We start from the raw sequence: 16,772 nt of genomic DNA on the forward strand, positions 1-16,772 counted from the left end.
CCTGTTCCCTATGGGGATTCTGCATTTGATGAGCAGGGCATTTGATGGTCAGTGTCTCACAAGGAAGCATGAATTGGCATAAAAAGCAACCTTCAGGGATTGGGTTTTCCTTTGATATTAATATTTAAGTACAAGAAAATCTGAGTCTCATGGATAAAGAAGATGTGGCACATATATACAATGGAATATTACTCAGCCATGAAAAGAAATGAAATTGAGTTATTTGTAGTGAGGTGGATCTGTCATACAGAGCGAAGTAAGTCAGAAAGAGAAAAACCAATACCATATGCTAACACATATAAATATGGAATCTAAAAAAAAAAAAAGGTTATGAAGAACCTAGGGGCAGGACAGGAATAAAGATGCAGACGTAGAGAATGGACTTGAGGACACGGGGAGGGGGAAGGGTCAGCTGGGACGAAGTGAGAGAGTGGCATGGACATATATACACTACCAAACGTAAAATAGATAGCTAGTGGGAAGCAGCCACATAGCACAGGGAGATCAGCTCGGTGCTTTGTGACCACCTAGAGGGGTGGGATAGGGAAGGTGGGAGGGAGGGAGATGCAAGAGAGAGGAGATATGGTGATATATGTATATGTATAACTGATTCACTTTGTTATACAGCAGAAACTAAGACACCATTGTAAAGCCATTATACTCCAATAATGATGTTAAAAAAAAAAATAAAAACCACCTAAAAAAAAAAAAAGAAGAAAATCTGAGTCTCGAAAATCTTCTCAGGAAACTGAATGATTGTATAATTGGCAGAACAGAATAGAATTTGAGGCTGAGGGCAGGTAATGCGGGGCTGTTGCTGAATGTGACGAGTTTCCTGTCTGTATTTGTTTCAAATATGGTGAACCAATGGTTCAGATGAAAGCTCACCCACAAGTTCATTGTGTGAAACGTGAGGGCAGAACCCACTCATTTCTGCAAATGTGGACTCAGGGGCCCTCCGGGTACCAGGAGGTGCTAGGAGCCAGGGACACGGCCATGGGTGCAACCAGGGAATAATGGTTGTCCTCATGGGGCTCACATTTACATGATAACTGTAATAGCACATATCAGATGCTTACTTTGTGCCTAGAACTCTCAAAGCCTCTTTCATCTGTTGTAACCCATTCAGTTCTCACGATTTCTTTGTGATGGAGGTGCTGTTATTGACCTCAGTTTTACAGGAGATAAACTGAGGCAGAGAGAAATTAAGAAACCTGTCCAAGGTCACACAGCTTATCAGCGGCAAAGCCAGGAATTGAGTCCAGGCAGTGCGTCCCCCTCATCTGTGGGCTGACCACTACACTGCACTGGCATCGGTGTGGACTACACCGGGCTGGGACACCAGTGCTGGGGAGGAATGGGGCAGGGCGGAGGGCACAGCAGGGCAAGGGGTGGGCTCCATTTCAGTTTTAATTCCGAATTAGACTGCGAGTTCTCTAAATGCCCTTGCTGCACTAACACTCATGTGATTCTATTTAAGCAGGACCTAGGAGGAAAAACTGGAAAAATATCTATGTGCCTTTAGTCTGCTCCCTGGATATAGACCTTGCTCCCTGGGAACAATTAATTAGTGTGTTCGGTTGAATTTATCTTCAGTTGATTAGGGATCTGTCATGAAGTACTGCATTTAGTGGTCACGTCAGGTCTTCACAGCAGGCTGTTTATACTACCCGGCCACTTGTTTGAAACTTCTCAAAGTTAGAAGAAACCTAAGCCCCTCCCTGGCAGTGGGTGAAGTACTTCTTGAGATGGCAAAGACGGGCTTTTTCTCCAGCAGAAATATACTTCTTGATCTATTCCTTCCTCTTTTCAGCATCTAAGTGCTCACTCTGATGACAGGTTAAATATTGAAGGAGGTTAATTCACCACTGCAGGGGGGTTGAGAATCTTCCATGATTCTAGCTGGTGAGAATTCCTCTTAGAGGTTTAAAAAGTCTGCTGTTTCCTCCATGATTAGGAAAATAAACCTCCCACCAGGAGGTGTGTCCTGCCATGGGGTCTGTGATCATTTTCCCAGGAGAGTGAAAATAAGAGTTTTGTTCCAGCCATTCAAGCTGTCCATGGACATGATGATGGGAGAAGTTCAGGTGGGTGGTGGGCGCTCGGCTTTGGTGTCTGAGCATTCGTACGCCGAGAAGCATCTCAGAGTGATGAGGTTTTCTGTTTGCCTCTTCCCCCGACAGGGCTGCTTGACGACCCCAAACTCCCCGTCCGTGAATCCCCGTTCCACTACACTGGGTCCATCGCTTTCCCTTGGCAACATCTCAGGGGTGTCGGTCAAGTCAGACCTGAAGAAGCGCCGAGCACCGCCCCCTCCGTCCCTGCCCAGCGCAGGACCACCCGTGCAAGACAAGACGTCGGAAAAGGTAGGGAGAGGGTGCCGCTCAGGACCAGGGCCCCTGCTACATGAACCCATGAATTCTCTGGAAGGTGCCTGTGCGCCCTGTCATCCTTCAAGCTTGTGGCTTTAGCAGCGAGATGGTTCAGGGTGAAAAGTTATGCTTTATTCAGAAGTCAAGGTGAGATGCCGCATCGCTTCATTTAGGGAAGATCGGAAACTATTTTTGTGCCTTCAGCCCTGAAAGGCTTAGGCTTGTTGATTAACGTTTATTTTATCTTGAGCTTTGAAATGTGGGGCACCGTTGCTTAATGAGAAAATTGCAGGCACTGTAAGAAATCTGGAGTGTGTGTAAGATGGGGATGACACGTGATACAATATAGGTGCCCAAATAAACCGTGTTCACAGGACAGCTGAGAAGGTGTTGGCACGCGAAGTTGGTTTCTATGTGACATGACATCTATTTAGGGAGGCCTTGTATCTGTGGAGCCTTCAGAGCAGAGGAATGGCTTTGCACGTGACTGGCCCGTGGTGACCCGGCAGAGCCAGCGTCCCTAGCGGCTGGCCTCTTACTCTGGGCTTCTTCCTTCCTCCGCCTGATGATTGGCCTTGAAACACTATTTGACACACCAGACCCTCATTTTCCAAAGGCCAGGACACTCTGACAGTTTTTCTGGCTTAAAATGTGACACTGGAAAAAATTATTTGGATGGGACATATGATTCGCATTTCTCTAATAATTAGAGATATGTGATAAGGATGACACCCAAGGGTGGCCAGGACGGACGATGTGCTCTGGGTGCTTTTAGAAGCCAAGGCCTCCTGGGCAGCAACAGGAGTTCTCCACAGAGACCCTGAGATGCGGATCAGCCTGCAGTGTAATGAGAAGGACCCACTATTCCTCCCTGAGCTGAGATGGTTCCCAGCGACTTGCCTGGCAGCCTCCTGGGCAGAGACCACCCCACAAAGAGAAACATCTATGTGGAGCCCCTTTAAGCCCAGCTGTCCTCCAGCAGGAGCTGACTCTCCTGATACTTTTCTCCTGCTGGCCCGTGTCTGCTTCATGGGGTCCATAGCATTACGCCCTGCTGGGCTTGAGGCCCGGCCCTCTTGTGCTTATTCATAAACTGACTTTCCTTAAAATAACTTAGCAACCACGTCTGTACCTTTCAGGCGGGAGGCTTGGCCCCTGTATCGTGGTTAGTCACGTTAGTGGCTCCGTGGCAGTGTAATGACACCTCACGTCCTTTCCTTTCCGGCCTGGTCGTCTGTGTGTCCGTGTATCTGTCTGTCCATCGGTCACCTTTCTCAATCCCTCCAGGGGTGTTCTTTATCCCTGGTCTAGAGACACCCCTGTTCCCATCTAACGGTGTGCCCATCCACAGTCCTCGCAGTCTGTCTGAAAAGCCTGTAATGCAACGCATTTTACAAGAAAACTTTTGATTTTTATGTTTTTTAAACAGTTTTCTAATAGTACTAATTTATTTTGAGTTTTCCATCATATTTTCACTGTCTTTTGATAAAAGAAATGTAGGCATAAACCAAACTGGCATTGTTTTGCTGTATGCATGCCCAACTAAACAGCGCAGACTCATGAACACAGAGCTGCTTCCCGGGGGGTCTGCAGTGCGTTTCACCCCTTATTTTGTGGGGAGTTAGATTTTGAACTTTCTCATGACGCAGAGCATTCTTACAGCATTTAGCAATTTTCAACCGCCTACCTCTGGGGGTGTCTTGTTGCTTTTGATGGGGAGGGGTATTTCTTTATTGGTGAAAAGTGTGAGTTCCAATATCAGTATAATTTAAGCCTTATTTCAAAAGAATTGCATTTGCCTAATGTTATAGAATGTAGATGCTACACTGCATCGGTATTTTTAAAAATTTTATTGAAGTATAGTTGATTTACAATGTTGTGTTTAATTTCTGCTGTATAGCAATGACTCAGCTATATATATATATATATATATATATATACACATATATTCTTTTTCATATTCATTTCCATTACAGTTTATCACAGGATATTGACTGTAGTTCTCTGTGCTCTACAGTAGGCCCTTGTCGTATATCCATTCTATGTATAATAGTTTGCGTCTGCTCATCCCAAACTCCCCATCCATCCCTTCCTGACCCCCCACCCCCTTGGCAACCACAAGTCTTGTTCTCTATGTCTGTGAATCTGTTTTTATTTTGTAGATAAGTTCATTTGTGTCCTATTTTAGATTCCACATATAAGTGATATCATATGGTATTTGTCTTTCTCTTTCTGACTTACTTCACTTAGTGTGATCATCTCTAGGTCCATCCATGTTGCTGCAAATGGCGTTATTTCATTCTTTTTTTATAGCTGAGTAGTATTCCATTGGATATATATACCACATCCTTATCTGTTCATCTGTCGATGGACATTTAGGTTGCTTCCATGTCTCGGCTATTCTAAACAGTGCTGCAATGAACATTGGGGTGCATGTATCCTTTCGAACCTTGCTTCTCTCCGGACATATGCCCCAAAGTGGGATTGCTGGATCATATGGTAGCTGCACCAATTTACATTCCCACCAACAGTGCAGGAGGGTTTCCCCCTTTTCTCCGCACCCTCTCCAGCATTTATTGTTTGTAGACTTTTTAATGATGGCCATTCTGACCAGTGTGAGGTGATAGCTCATTGTCGTTTTGATTTGCATTTCTCTAATCATTAGAGATATTGAGCATCTTTTCATGTGCCTGTTGGCCATCTGTATGTCTTCTTTGGAGAAATGTCTATTTAGGTCTTCTGCCCATTTTCCGATTGGGTTGTTTGTTTCTTGGTATTGAATTGTAGGAGATGCTGGTATATTTTAGAAGTTAAGCCCTTGTCAGCTGCACCATTTGCAAATATTTTCTCCCAGTTCATCGGTTGTCTTCTCGTTTTGTTTATGGTGTCCTTTGCTGTGCTGCATCAGCACTTTAAAAAATTCCTTCTATCCAGAGAAGTTATGTTTTTCAGATTTTTATGTGCTTATCCAGAATGGATAAAGTCGGCTTGAGTGGGAAAATGTATATTAAGTAGAGAATTGGGAATTCTGAATGAAAAATAAATAGTACTGTATACACTGCAGAATGAATAGAGCTCCCTCCGAGGCAATAAAAGCTTCTTTACTGAAATCCGTTTTATTTGGCACAGAATGAGTGGAGAAATTGACTCACAGCAGCCATCTCCTTTTTTAAGAATATGAATGGCATATGGATTAGATTTAAGCATTTGCTATGACCGTGCTTTTTTTTTTTTTTTTTCCTTTCTAAATGAAAGGTATTTTGTTATTTACTGATTTCTGGGAAAGGAACCCAAAAATGTATTGTCGTCGTCAGTGGGGAAGAACGTCAATTCCTTCTTCCTGAGCTTCCTCCCATATAAAGATAAGATGTTTGTTTGGAAAGCCTTATTTATATGCGACTGTTACTAACACGAATATCCTGAATCAGGAGGAAAGGATTATTTTCAAGGCCGTGACAAGTTGATAGGAACATGGGAATGCTTAGATTTTCTTCTTGTAAAAGACTTTTTTCTTATCAACTAGTATTAAAAATTCAGTACAGTAGCCCCTTCCTATCTGTGGGTTTCCCCATCCTCGGATTCAACCAGCCATGGATCAAAAAGAATCAGAAAAAGAAAAAAAAAAATTCCGGAAAATGTCAGAAAGCAAAACTTGAATGTGCTGTTTGCTGGCAACTATCTACATAGCATTTACATTGTATTAAGTTTGGTAAGTCACCTAGAGATGATTTAAAGTACACGGGAGAGCGGGAGTAGATTATTGCAAATACTACCCCATTTTATAGAAGGGCCTCAGCGTCTGAGGGTCTCGGTGTCTGAGGGGGTCCTGGAAACATCTCCCACTGAGCCTGAGGGGCGACTCTATTCACTTTTTCAGGTCTGAAAGGCAAAATAATTTCAGCCATCTTCCAGGTCATCTGAAACTTTTAAAAACTGTAATCTTTGTCTCAGAATTTGCAACCGGCTTATGTACTCATGATTTGAGTATTTGTTATTTCTAAAACTACTTTTCAAGAAGATTTTTCCAGAGGCGTTTGAGCCAGTGAGAGAAATGGGTGGCATCCTTGTACCAGCCCTTCGACAGAGGGGTCAGTGAGACAAGGGAAGCCACGTGCCAGTTTCAGAAAAAAGGTGGAACGGCTCTCTGCCTCAGACCTTCACCTCTCGCCCCAGAGCCTTGAATGAAGTTTTAATTACCTGGAACGTTCAGACAGGAATGATCTATACATTAGGGCACCATGTGCTAAGTCAGTATTTTTCAAGCTTGAGTGAGCATCAGAATCCCCCCAAGGGGCTTGTGAAAGCACATTTACCTTGGCTCCACACTGAGGGTTTCTGATTCAGTAGGTCTGGGGCCACCAGGCCTGAGAACTCGGGGTTCAGCAAGTTCCCAGACAAACCCCACTTTGAGAACCACCACCCCAGCGACCTCTACCTGCCCCATTTGGCCCGCCCAGAATTTGGACTAATCAGATGTGAAAGTAGCAGGTCTACTCAGTATAAATATTTTTAACAGATCTGGAGAGATTCTTTGGCGGAAAGGTTACCACCACCCTGCACCGTTAGCTGAGGCCTAAAGCTATATATTAAGATAACTGAGTAGGGCCTCCCTGGTGGCGCAGTGGTTAAGAGTCCGCCTGCCGATGCAGGGGATACGGGTTCGTGCCCCGGTCTGGGAGGATCCCATATGCCGCGGAGCGGCTGGGCCCGTGAGCCATGGCCGCAGAGCCTGCGCGTCCGGAGCCTGTGCTCCGCAACGGGAGAGGCCACAACAGTGAGAGGCCCGCATACCGCAAAAAGAAAAAAAAAAAAAAAGATAACTGAGTAGGTCCCACTTCTCACTGGGACCTGGGAAAAAGCACAGAGGAATTGCCTGTTCCAGACGGGATCTTTCTCCCTCTTTCATCTTGGAGGGGCCACACTGTCCTCTCCCCACCTTGCTCCATGCTGAGATGACCCCTTGCCTTGTCCTTAGCCCTGCACAAGGGCTTGCTGCATCTGTGTTTGTGTCAGAATCCCCTTTATACAAGTCTTAGCCACGGACCCCAAGGAGACTTGCCTTCCTGTCATTTGCACACATCTCTCCCCCTGGGGCTGCTCTTGGATCAGCATGGGGGTCAGCATTCAGATCATGAATAGGCGCTCAGGACACAGGGGCCCGGGTGGACAGCCCTCCACTCACTCGCTGGTCCTCAGTTTCCTCCTCTACAAAATGGGGACGATCAAAGCAGCCTCCCCTGGTACACGGGGTAGAGGGCAGAGCAAGGCCCCTGGAGCCGCTTCCTGGATTCAGATGCCAGCAGCTCTCTCATTCCTGGGAACACGATCTAGGCAAGTTGCTCCACTTCTGAGACTTGTTTTCTTAGGTGTGCAGACTGTACCGTGGAGTGGAGGTGAGAGCTGGCCCCAGGGCCCTGGGGAGTGGAGAGGCCAGGGTGCGGGGGGGCCCGGCCAGGGTCCTGCATAAACCCAGTGGAAGGTTGTATTTAAAGATCAAACTCTTTATTGCTAAAAACACCAAATGTATGATGAAAAGTTGCCAAGCCCCTGGAGCAGGCTTATTCTGTTCAAGGACGCCTCCTTCTCTTGGTGGCATTTTCCCCTCTGGGCACAAAGCTCAAACAGCCTGCTCACTAGTCCACACCTTCGGAGGACTGTGGAGGAGAAAGCAGTTGGTCATCCCTTTGGAGCCCCTGCTTGAGACGAAGAGACTAGAATACTGTCAAGTCATCCTTCCTCAGGGGACTCAATTCACCCATTAAAGACAGAAAATCCTGTGAACCGCATCGGCCCGCATCGCATTTGTACGACCCCTGTCAGGTTAACGAGCGGCTTATTCCATTTTTTCTCTCTGTCCGTTGATTAAAAGTAACTTGTGGAAGTCTGCTAGACAATGCTGTGTCTAATTTTAGCTGTCATCGTCCACAGATATGGGATAAACAGCTAGCCATTAATTTATTCAGTCAATATCCAGTTGTTATACACCTGCTTTTGTGGCAGTTACAGCTGTGCATCTTTTTTTAATTGTAAGTAGAAGTAATTCAAAAAATATTTGAGTTATTGAGGCATTCTTTTGTCCCATTTTATTTGAATTATTGTGTTCGTTACATTCAGCTCCAGATAATTCCAACATGACAGTGCATTTGTACATTATCTCCAGTTTATTGCATTGAGACGAAAACAGCTCGTGATGTCGGCTATTATAATGAGAGATGACGGAGGTGTGTTATGATCAGTTATTAGTATAAGCCAAAATGGAACTTTCTATGAAATATATGCTTGCGTAGTCAACAGATATTTTTGAACAGCTGCTATATGCAAGGCCCTGCACTTGAAAACACGAATTGATATTCATTACTGTAATATCTCAGTACAATGTACACATAAGGACACACTGTCTCCTACTGTGTAAATAAGTAGGATCGTTTGGGAATGTTGGGAATTTAGCGGAAAGCACTACTACTTGCAAGTTCCATTTTCTGGATCATCCCGAGAGTTAGGTAATCATAAAACTCTGCTGTCCGGACTCCCAAAGACACGTTTCATCAAGAACGGGGGTGTGCACGTGGCCCTGGTCAAGGTGGACTTCTGTGGCCGTGTCTCTGGTCCTGCTGGCCTGTTCCTGACCCGCTTTGCCTCCCGGGCCAGAGCAGAAGGAAGGCAGGGCAGCAGCCCTGGTGGCCCTGGCTCCAGGGAATGTGCAGGGAGCAGGACTGTGGACCGGGGGTGATCAGGCCATGCGGCCAGCGGGACCAGATCCTGTCTCCTCTCCCGTTAGGACTGATATTTTTTGCTTATTGGAACGAACATCCAGAAGGTGCTGAGGTCGAAGTGATTCTGACTTTGTAGTCATTGCTTATCACCCCTGGGCCTCCTGGGGTGAGGTCCACTCTGTTTCCTATCACACACCTCTTGGTGGTTGTTCTTTTGTTTCTGGAAAGGTGGTTGATGCTTGGAGACTTTTTAGAATTTATTTTTCATAATAATGAAAGACTTCTGGCTACGGCTGGCATGGCGGCTTCCTGCAGTGCCGGGCTGAGAAGGGCGGAGCTGAGGTGGACGGGGCTCAGCAGAGAGGAGTGGTCCTGCAATTCGCCTTGTGCATCAGACGAGGCTGGGTGGGGGGAGGCCCCCCGGACCCCACCCCATGTGAGGGATGAAGGGTACACGGTCTCGGATGCACAGGGCGTGCCCTCTCTCTCTCTCACACAAGTTACATCCCACCTGTCAGGGAATCCTGATCCGAATCCAGGTCCTCCCACCATGCCCTACCGCCCCGCCCCCCGCGCCCCCGGGGCCCTGGTGCAGTCCCAGGACATAACTGCTCACTGGTCCCTGCATCTGCTCCTGTCCCTCCCCCTCGGCCGCCTCTTTATCCCATACTCGACACAACAGAAGGAGGATCCTGTCTTTTCTTGAAGCCTCGGGGGCTTCACCTCCCCCTGGGGCCCCGTGCTCTGGGCCAGCCGCTGCCTGTGCTCTCAGCCCTCCCCACAGGCCCTCCCGTGCTCCCTGCCCCGACCCTGCTCCGTGTCCCTTCCGCGACCCTCTGCCCTCGGTCACTCTCTGCGTCCTTCCCCTGTTCCGTTTTTCTTGTAGCTGCTAACCCGTCCGCCCGGGGCAGGAGGTTTTGCTTCTTTATTCACTAACCTCTCCCCAGTGTCTCCCACCAAACCGTCCCATCAGTAAACGTTTATATTAACTTGGTTCATATGTGCCTCATTCATGTATCAAGCACCTATTGATGGATCCCGTCGAAGTGAAAACACCGGTGTCAGAATTTATGTGGAAATAGCTAAACAATGGCTTTGCTCCAGAGCCAGTGTAGGGAGGGCCGCTCCTCTGGACCATGCCTGCAGGATTCATTCGCTCGTCCCTGAGGGACAGGAGCTAAGAGTAGTTGCGGAGCTGGAAACGACCTCGTGCTGTGGGCGGAAGCAGGTGCAGGGACCGCGGGGGGCGGGCGGCAGGTGGGCGGGGTGAGACCAGAGCAGCTGCTGCGAGGGGTCCTTGAGGAATGGGCGGCCCTCTGAGATGCGAAGGGTCCGTCGCTGCTTCCGCGCCCATCGCAGGAAGAGCAGAACGCGGCACGTGGCACAGACATCACTGCCCAAAGGGCCTCGAGAGCAGCGGGCTGACGGGGCGGGGCGGGGCGGGGCGGGGCCGGCAGGGGTGTGGCCGACGCTGGGCCCGCCCCCCGGTGCCCCCCGCCCGCTCATCTGTTCTGTGGGTGCAGGGACACGCCCAGAGGGTGCGGATGGATGGCCAGCGCAGCCAGGCTCTCGGTTTCTTCTCTCCCGTCCCCTTTCCTCTAATTCTGTTCCGTCTTTTTCTGCAGCCCAGGTTTTCCTCCCTTTTGATCCGTATATCCAGTTAGATGCCCCTCAGTCCGTTTGGTCTTCCAAAGCCTCTCAACCACGTTTCTTCAGAATGACAACGTACACGTGTGTGTGACACTGCTTTCCATATGTGGAGAGTACACTTCCCCGTGAACGGTCGGGTTTCACCCTCACAGCGGTCCTGGCAGGTTTGCTGACTCTGAAGGCCCTTCCTCAGGTGAATGCAGGAAACCTGGCGGCCACGCAGCCCCGCTCCGCCTCCTGTGGCACCGCTGGGCGTCCCCCCTGCGGGTTGCCCCCTTAACCGGAGGAGGACCTGGCCCTCCCTCACCTAAAGACGCTTTCCCTCTGCCGCTGAGCTTGTAAGAGATGAACCAGAGCTGGGAGAGGAAGAGGGTGTCAGCGTGAAGGAGGGGCCCCCGTCTCCAGGGGCTGTGGTCCTGGAACTGGAACAGACCCCCCACCGCGTGCCGGAGCCAGCGGTGGGGACTTCCTCTGACATGTGGCAGAAGTCCTCCCATCCCCCAGCGAACTTGACCGCACCCTTACGCGGCCATCCGCAGGTCCCCGGGGGGGCTGTTTCCTTTCCATTTCACAGTGCCCGTCCCTCTGGTGAAGGCCAAGAGCAGGGCAGGGAGTACATTTTGTGTCCGGCTGGAGGTCAGCACCTAATAACACGGCTTCCCCCGAGGAGCTGAGCGGACCCGGGTCCCTCCCCTGGCCCCGCAGGGCCCAGCCCGTAAGTCCCCGCCCTCCGCGTACTCCAGCCCCCGCCCACCCTTGCTCCCTGCGTGGATGGGCAGGAAGAGAGGCCTCCATCCCAGCATCTCACACCGGCGGACCTTTTGGCTTTTTCTGTGTGTTGTCTCTGGGCCTTTGGGGAACGTTTCTTGCTTTTGAAAAGCCTTACCCCAACCAAGATGTGCCGGGCACTCTCTTCCCACAGCAGGGCCTCGCTCTGGATTTTTGGTCCCAAGCAGGATGCAACAAGTGACCTCCTGCTAGAAGTAATCGCGCTTTTCCCCACTGCATGCACCCCGTTAGCGGAGTGCAAAATCCCCCTGATTCGTTGGCCGCAGTGCTCGGCGCTCTGTGGGGCTCTCTGTCCCTGACCATTGGAGGAGGAGCTGGTCCGAGATACCGTGACACGGAATGCGTTTTGCAGCGTGCGTGATTTTCCAGTTCGGTGTCCTTGTAGGACAGTCCTTGCTCTCAGCTCTTCTCCGAGAAATCCTCAGCAGAGGGCGGTTATGTGCCGCTAGGTAGAGGGACCACTGGTGACAGAGTCCAGACAGGCCCATAGCACCGTCTCAGTGCTACAGTCTCAGCCTACAGCTTGGAACTGCTGTGCACTGGACCGCCCCCCGGCCTGGGACAGTGCCGTGTTCCTCATTTAGGTCCCAGGCTCCACACACACTGCCTGGCAGGCAGCAGACGCCCTGCGAGCATTATAAGGAGACTCGGGTGAGACTACATAACCTTGTCTCCCGTGGGGTGGGTGAGTCATCCGTCTGGGCGGAGCTCTCGGGCGACAAGTCCAGGGTGGGGGTGGCCCTTGTTTTAATCATTGACTCAAATGAGCAATTCCGCTGGAGGCTCAGGTAGATGAAGGCAGGTGGACAGGAGGGTCTGTCAGGACCCCGAGTGACCGGTTGGCTGAGCAGGTCTTCAGTGGGGGGGCATTCGTGCTGAGCTGGGGCTCTAGTGGCCCCAAGATGAGTCACTCCTGTGATCCCTGTGCTGTCGATCCTGGACAAGAGGGTCCCCAGGTCCCATTCTGCCCCTCCTTTGTCCCCAATCCAAGGCTGACCCTGGGCCCCTAGGTTTCCAGGGCCAGAACGCCCGAGGGAAGGGTGCTGGTGTTTGGGTGGTACGGGCACCCAGGTGAGGCTGTGCAGAGTTTCCAGCACCCTGAGCTTCACCAACCCCAGTGTGATAGAGGGAGGGGCTGGTGCCGATTACGCCTGCGCCTGGGTGGCCGTGTGTCCGGGCCACATCGTAAGAGACGAAAACTAAAGATGCCCAGAGGAGAACATTATGGGAATTGATGAGTCTGGAAATTGCCATCCCTTATTTTTAAAATAGCAGAAGTTAGAATATTTTCTTTTTTTTTTTTTTTTTTTTTTTGCGGTACACGGGCCTCTCACCGTTGTGGCCTCTCCCGTTGCGGAGCACAGGCTCTGGACGCACAGGCTCAGCAGCCATGGCTCACGGGCCCAGCCGCTCCGTGGCATGTGGGATCCTCCTGGACCGGGGCACGAACCCGTGTCCCCTGCATCGGCAGGCGGACTCTCAACCACTGCGCCACCAGGGAAGACCTAGAATATTTTAAAATATTAGAATATTGAGAGAAGGAAAGGCTGACTGGGACATGACAGCTCCATTCAGATATTTGAGTCCCTATCCTGAGGCCCCAGAGGACAGGACGGGAAGCAGCCAGTGGACACTCTACAAATGTTTCGTTTAGTGGAACAGAGGAAAGAATTTTTCTGTGGGGCAGGTCAGGGGAGGGAGCGGTGAGTATGTGGGCAGAATACCTCGTGGCAGTTAGATTTAGTGTTTGCTGACATTATCTTGTAACACGATGCTGCTGCATGGTCTTACATTGTCTCACCTGCTCTTGTGGGGACAGGGTCTCCTCTTACGGCTCTCGGGGCCCACGAAGCGTACGTGACTTGCTCAAGGTCACGGCAGTGAGAACAGTTAAAGAGTAAGGCTGGGGCTTCCCTGGTGGCGCAGCGGTTGACAGTCCGCCTGCCGATGCAGGGGACACGGGTTCGTGCCCCGGTCTGGGAAGATCCCACATGCCGCGGAGTGGCTGGGCCCATGAGCCATGGCCACTGAGCCTGCGCATCTGGAGCCTGTGCTCCGCAACGGGAGAGGCCACAACAGTGAGAGGCCCGCGTACTGCAAAAAAAAAAAAAAAAAGAGTAAGGCTGAAGCACTGTCTGAGCACAGCCTCGTGGACTCCACAGTCTGAATTTTGACCTCGAATAGCGCCTGCCGACCAGCTAAGTTAAAAGGTGACCAGTCTGCTCCGGCTGCCCTGGCAAAATGCCACTGTGGGGCTTAAACACCAGACATTGGTTTCTCACAGTCCCAGAGGCTCAAGTCTGAGATCAAGGTGTCTGCAGGGTCAGATCTCCTGAGGCCTCTCTCGTGGCCTGTAGATGGCCATCTTCCTGCTGTGTCCTCACGTGGCCTTCCCTCCGTGTGTGTGTGTGTTCTCACTGTCTCTTCCTCTTCTATAAGGACACCAGTCATATTGGGTTAGGGGCCACCCCAATGGCCTCATTTTGACTTGATCTCCTCTTTAAAGACTCCATCTCCAAATGCAGTCACATTCCGAGGCCGTAAGGGTCAGGACTTCAACATACGGATTTTGTGGAGACAGAATTCAGTCCATAACAAAGGGATACTGAGTTTCTGTATATGTGCAAAGCAGTTTTCTTGGCCATAAAGAGTTCAAGGACAAATAACACATAGTCTTTTCAAAGCTCTTAATATTTAATTGGTGCAGAAATTTTGTGCCCCCGGAATACCAGAGAATGGCCCTTGTCTGCGGAGATTGTGGCATGGGGTTCAATACAGCGGCAGCAGCCGATCCCACGGGAAGCTGCCACGTGCACTGTTGCTTTTCACGATTCCACCTGATCCCCATCCCTGGAAAATGATCAGCATTGATCCGGTCGGGGGCCAGCGGCTAGACTGGGTGAAGGCGTCACTTCTAACTTCCTTCCTGGTGCGTGGTACATTGGATCACGGGTCAAGTCCTAGTGGAGAAACATTGTCCAGCCCGGCTAGGGGCGTTTAATGTTAAACCAGCTGAGGGCGAAAGGCCGTGGTGCCATACTGACCACACGCAGCGATCCGCTCACCGGCACAAAGCCTTTCTGTGGCTCCTGGACAGAGAGGTCCCGTCCTCAGCCAACTGGCCCCAAGGTCACATGAAACAATGATAAAGACCAACACCGGTTCAGTGCTTGTTGTGTTTCAGCTGCAATGCTCAGACCTCACGTACATCATCGCATTTAACGTCATCTTTACAACGTCTCATGAAGTCGGCGCTGTTCTTACCTTCGTTGGACGCTGAGGACACCAAGGTTCGCCGAGGGGAAGTGAGGTCAGAGTGTATCCCAGGGCCCTTGGGCGTCCCTCCTGCAGGGAGCTCTCCTGCATGGGCGCTGAGTGGGGTCAGAGGGAACCGTGCGGCCGTCGGGGGGCTCTGTGCTGGAGTGGGATGTGCAGACTGGAATCCCACTCTGCAGGCTCTGCAGTACGGAGTAGCGGGGACAGGAGGTCAGGGGGGACGGCAGGTGCTGAGGTATCTTCCTCCTGTGCTACGTGGTCACCTCTGATGCAGAGATTCTCAAATGGATGGAGCATTTGAAACGCCAGAGCTCACTTATTGACTCATCATTGGCAAGGAAGTCACGTGTTTGCCTCAAAGATGAAAACCATTCTAAAGATCTTCTTGAAGGGAGCATGTATCATGCTCCATTGTGCACTGCACTCTCTGGATGCTTCAGCGAAGCAGTTTCCGAGTGCTCGGAGTTCCTGGGACCCTTTCTCAGCGGCCCACTCTGCTTGTCATGGAAGTGATGCTACAGTTGAAATATCTGGCAGAATCAGGATAGAATCAGTTCACCTCCATACGTGCCCTTTGGCAAGGAAATTAAGCCAAACTGGCAAGTGACTGATGGGAAAGGCTGGGCTCCTGTCCTTGTGTAATCCTGTTCTCTGGGTAGAAACTGCTGGATAAACGGGATTCATTTCACCTGACCCACCAGGGCCAGAAGTATATAAACCTGACCCATATATAAGTCTGAAACCCATATTAAACTCATAGGAAAAGAGATGATGTGTGAAGTCTTTACTGAAGCCATGGCCAAACACTGAAAATAGATCAACCAATATGGCTCAAAGGTGGATATCTGCTGATTTTTTCAGATGCCTCCTCTATTTGCTGGTTCCCCGCAATTAACAGAAGTCTGTTTATCTGCTCATACAATATGTTATGAGACTTCAAAAGTCTTGACGGGAATGAAGGGGTGTGTAAAGTCCTTTTGGACGTAGCCAAACTGCCTTTGAGTTTATATTTCAAAAAATACTGTTCGCTTAGCCTTCAAGTGTTCCGAATATAAAGTATATCTGCCTGTTTAGTGCATAAACAGACTACGGCAAAACTAAATAATGGATTTACACTAATTGTTTTTGTAATAAACAGCCAAGTATAGGTTTTGTTTATATCCTAAAATATGGGAAAGCAAACACAAAATGTATTATGGTACAGAATGATCTTTTTTAAAATGTTGGGGGGCCTCCCTGGTGGCGCAAGTGGTTGAGAGTCCGCCTGCCGATGCAGGGGATACGGGTTCGTGCCCCGGTCTGGGAGGATCCCATATGCCGCGGAGCGGCTGGGCCCGTGAGCCATGGCCGCTGAGCCTGCGCGTCCGGAGCCTGCGCGTCCGGAGCCTGTGCTCCGCAACGGGGGAGGCCACAACAGTGAGAGGCCCGCATACCGCAAAAAAAAATAAAAATAAAAAAAAAAAATAAAATAAAATGTTGGGGGTAATACTCCATCATGTATGGGGAGAGAGTTTCAGTTTAGGAAGGTGAAAAATTCAGGAGGTGGATGATGGTGAGAGTTGCACAGCAGTGTGAATGTACTTAGTGCCACTGAACTGTACAGTTAAAGAGGGTTAAAATAGTATGTTTTATATTCTGTGACTTTTGCCACAATAAAAAACATTAAAAAGTGTTGGGGGAAGCGGAAAGGCTGAGGATGTCACCTCTGGTGTCGGGATGTTTCCTTTTCCCCTGGAAGCAGCGAAGAAGATGAGGGCTTCAGTGTGTTTAGAGGACGTCCGGATCCTTCGCCAAAACAAACATCCCTGTGAGACTGTGGGGCTCATCACAGAGGCTGTGAAAACAGTCGTGCGGCCAAGGGACTTCCTTGGGTGGAAGTGGCAGGGCCTCCATGACGAGCGTTTGCAGAGAAAGGAACCAGGAGCTATTTTTGCTGTTTCGTGCCTACCTTTTGTTCTGGATCGTTTTCTCC

General features: G+C 49.9%; 1 protein-coding gene across 1 annotated transcript in view; it reads left to right on the forward strand.

Annotated features, from left to right (window-relative positions):
* Positions 1–16,772, forward strand: part of COBL (cordon-bleu WH2 repeat protein) — a 245,674-nt gene that overhangs the window by 137,048 nt on the left and 91,854 nt on the right. Inside the window, exon 8 of the mRNA XM_060108816.1 lies at positions 2,184–2,366. Within this exon, the coding sequence (XP_059964799.1) occupies positions 2,184–2,366 (183 nt within the window). The remainder of the gene's footprint in view (positions 1–2,183; positions 2,367–16,772) is intronic.

Source organism: Mesoplodon densirostris, chromosome 9 (genome assembly GCF_025265405.1).
Source record: "Mesoplodon densirostris isolate mMesDen1 chromosome 9, mMesDen1 primary haplotype, whole genome shotgun sequence".
NCBI classification, from domain to species: domain Eukaryota; kingdom Metazoa; phylum Chordata; class Mammalia; order Artiodactyla; family Ziphiidae; genus Mesoplodon; species Mesoplodon densirostris.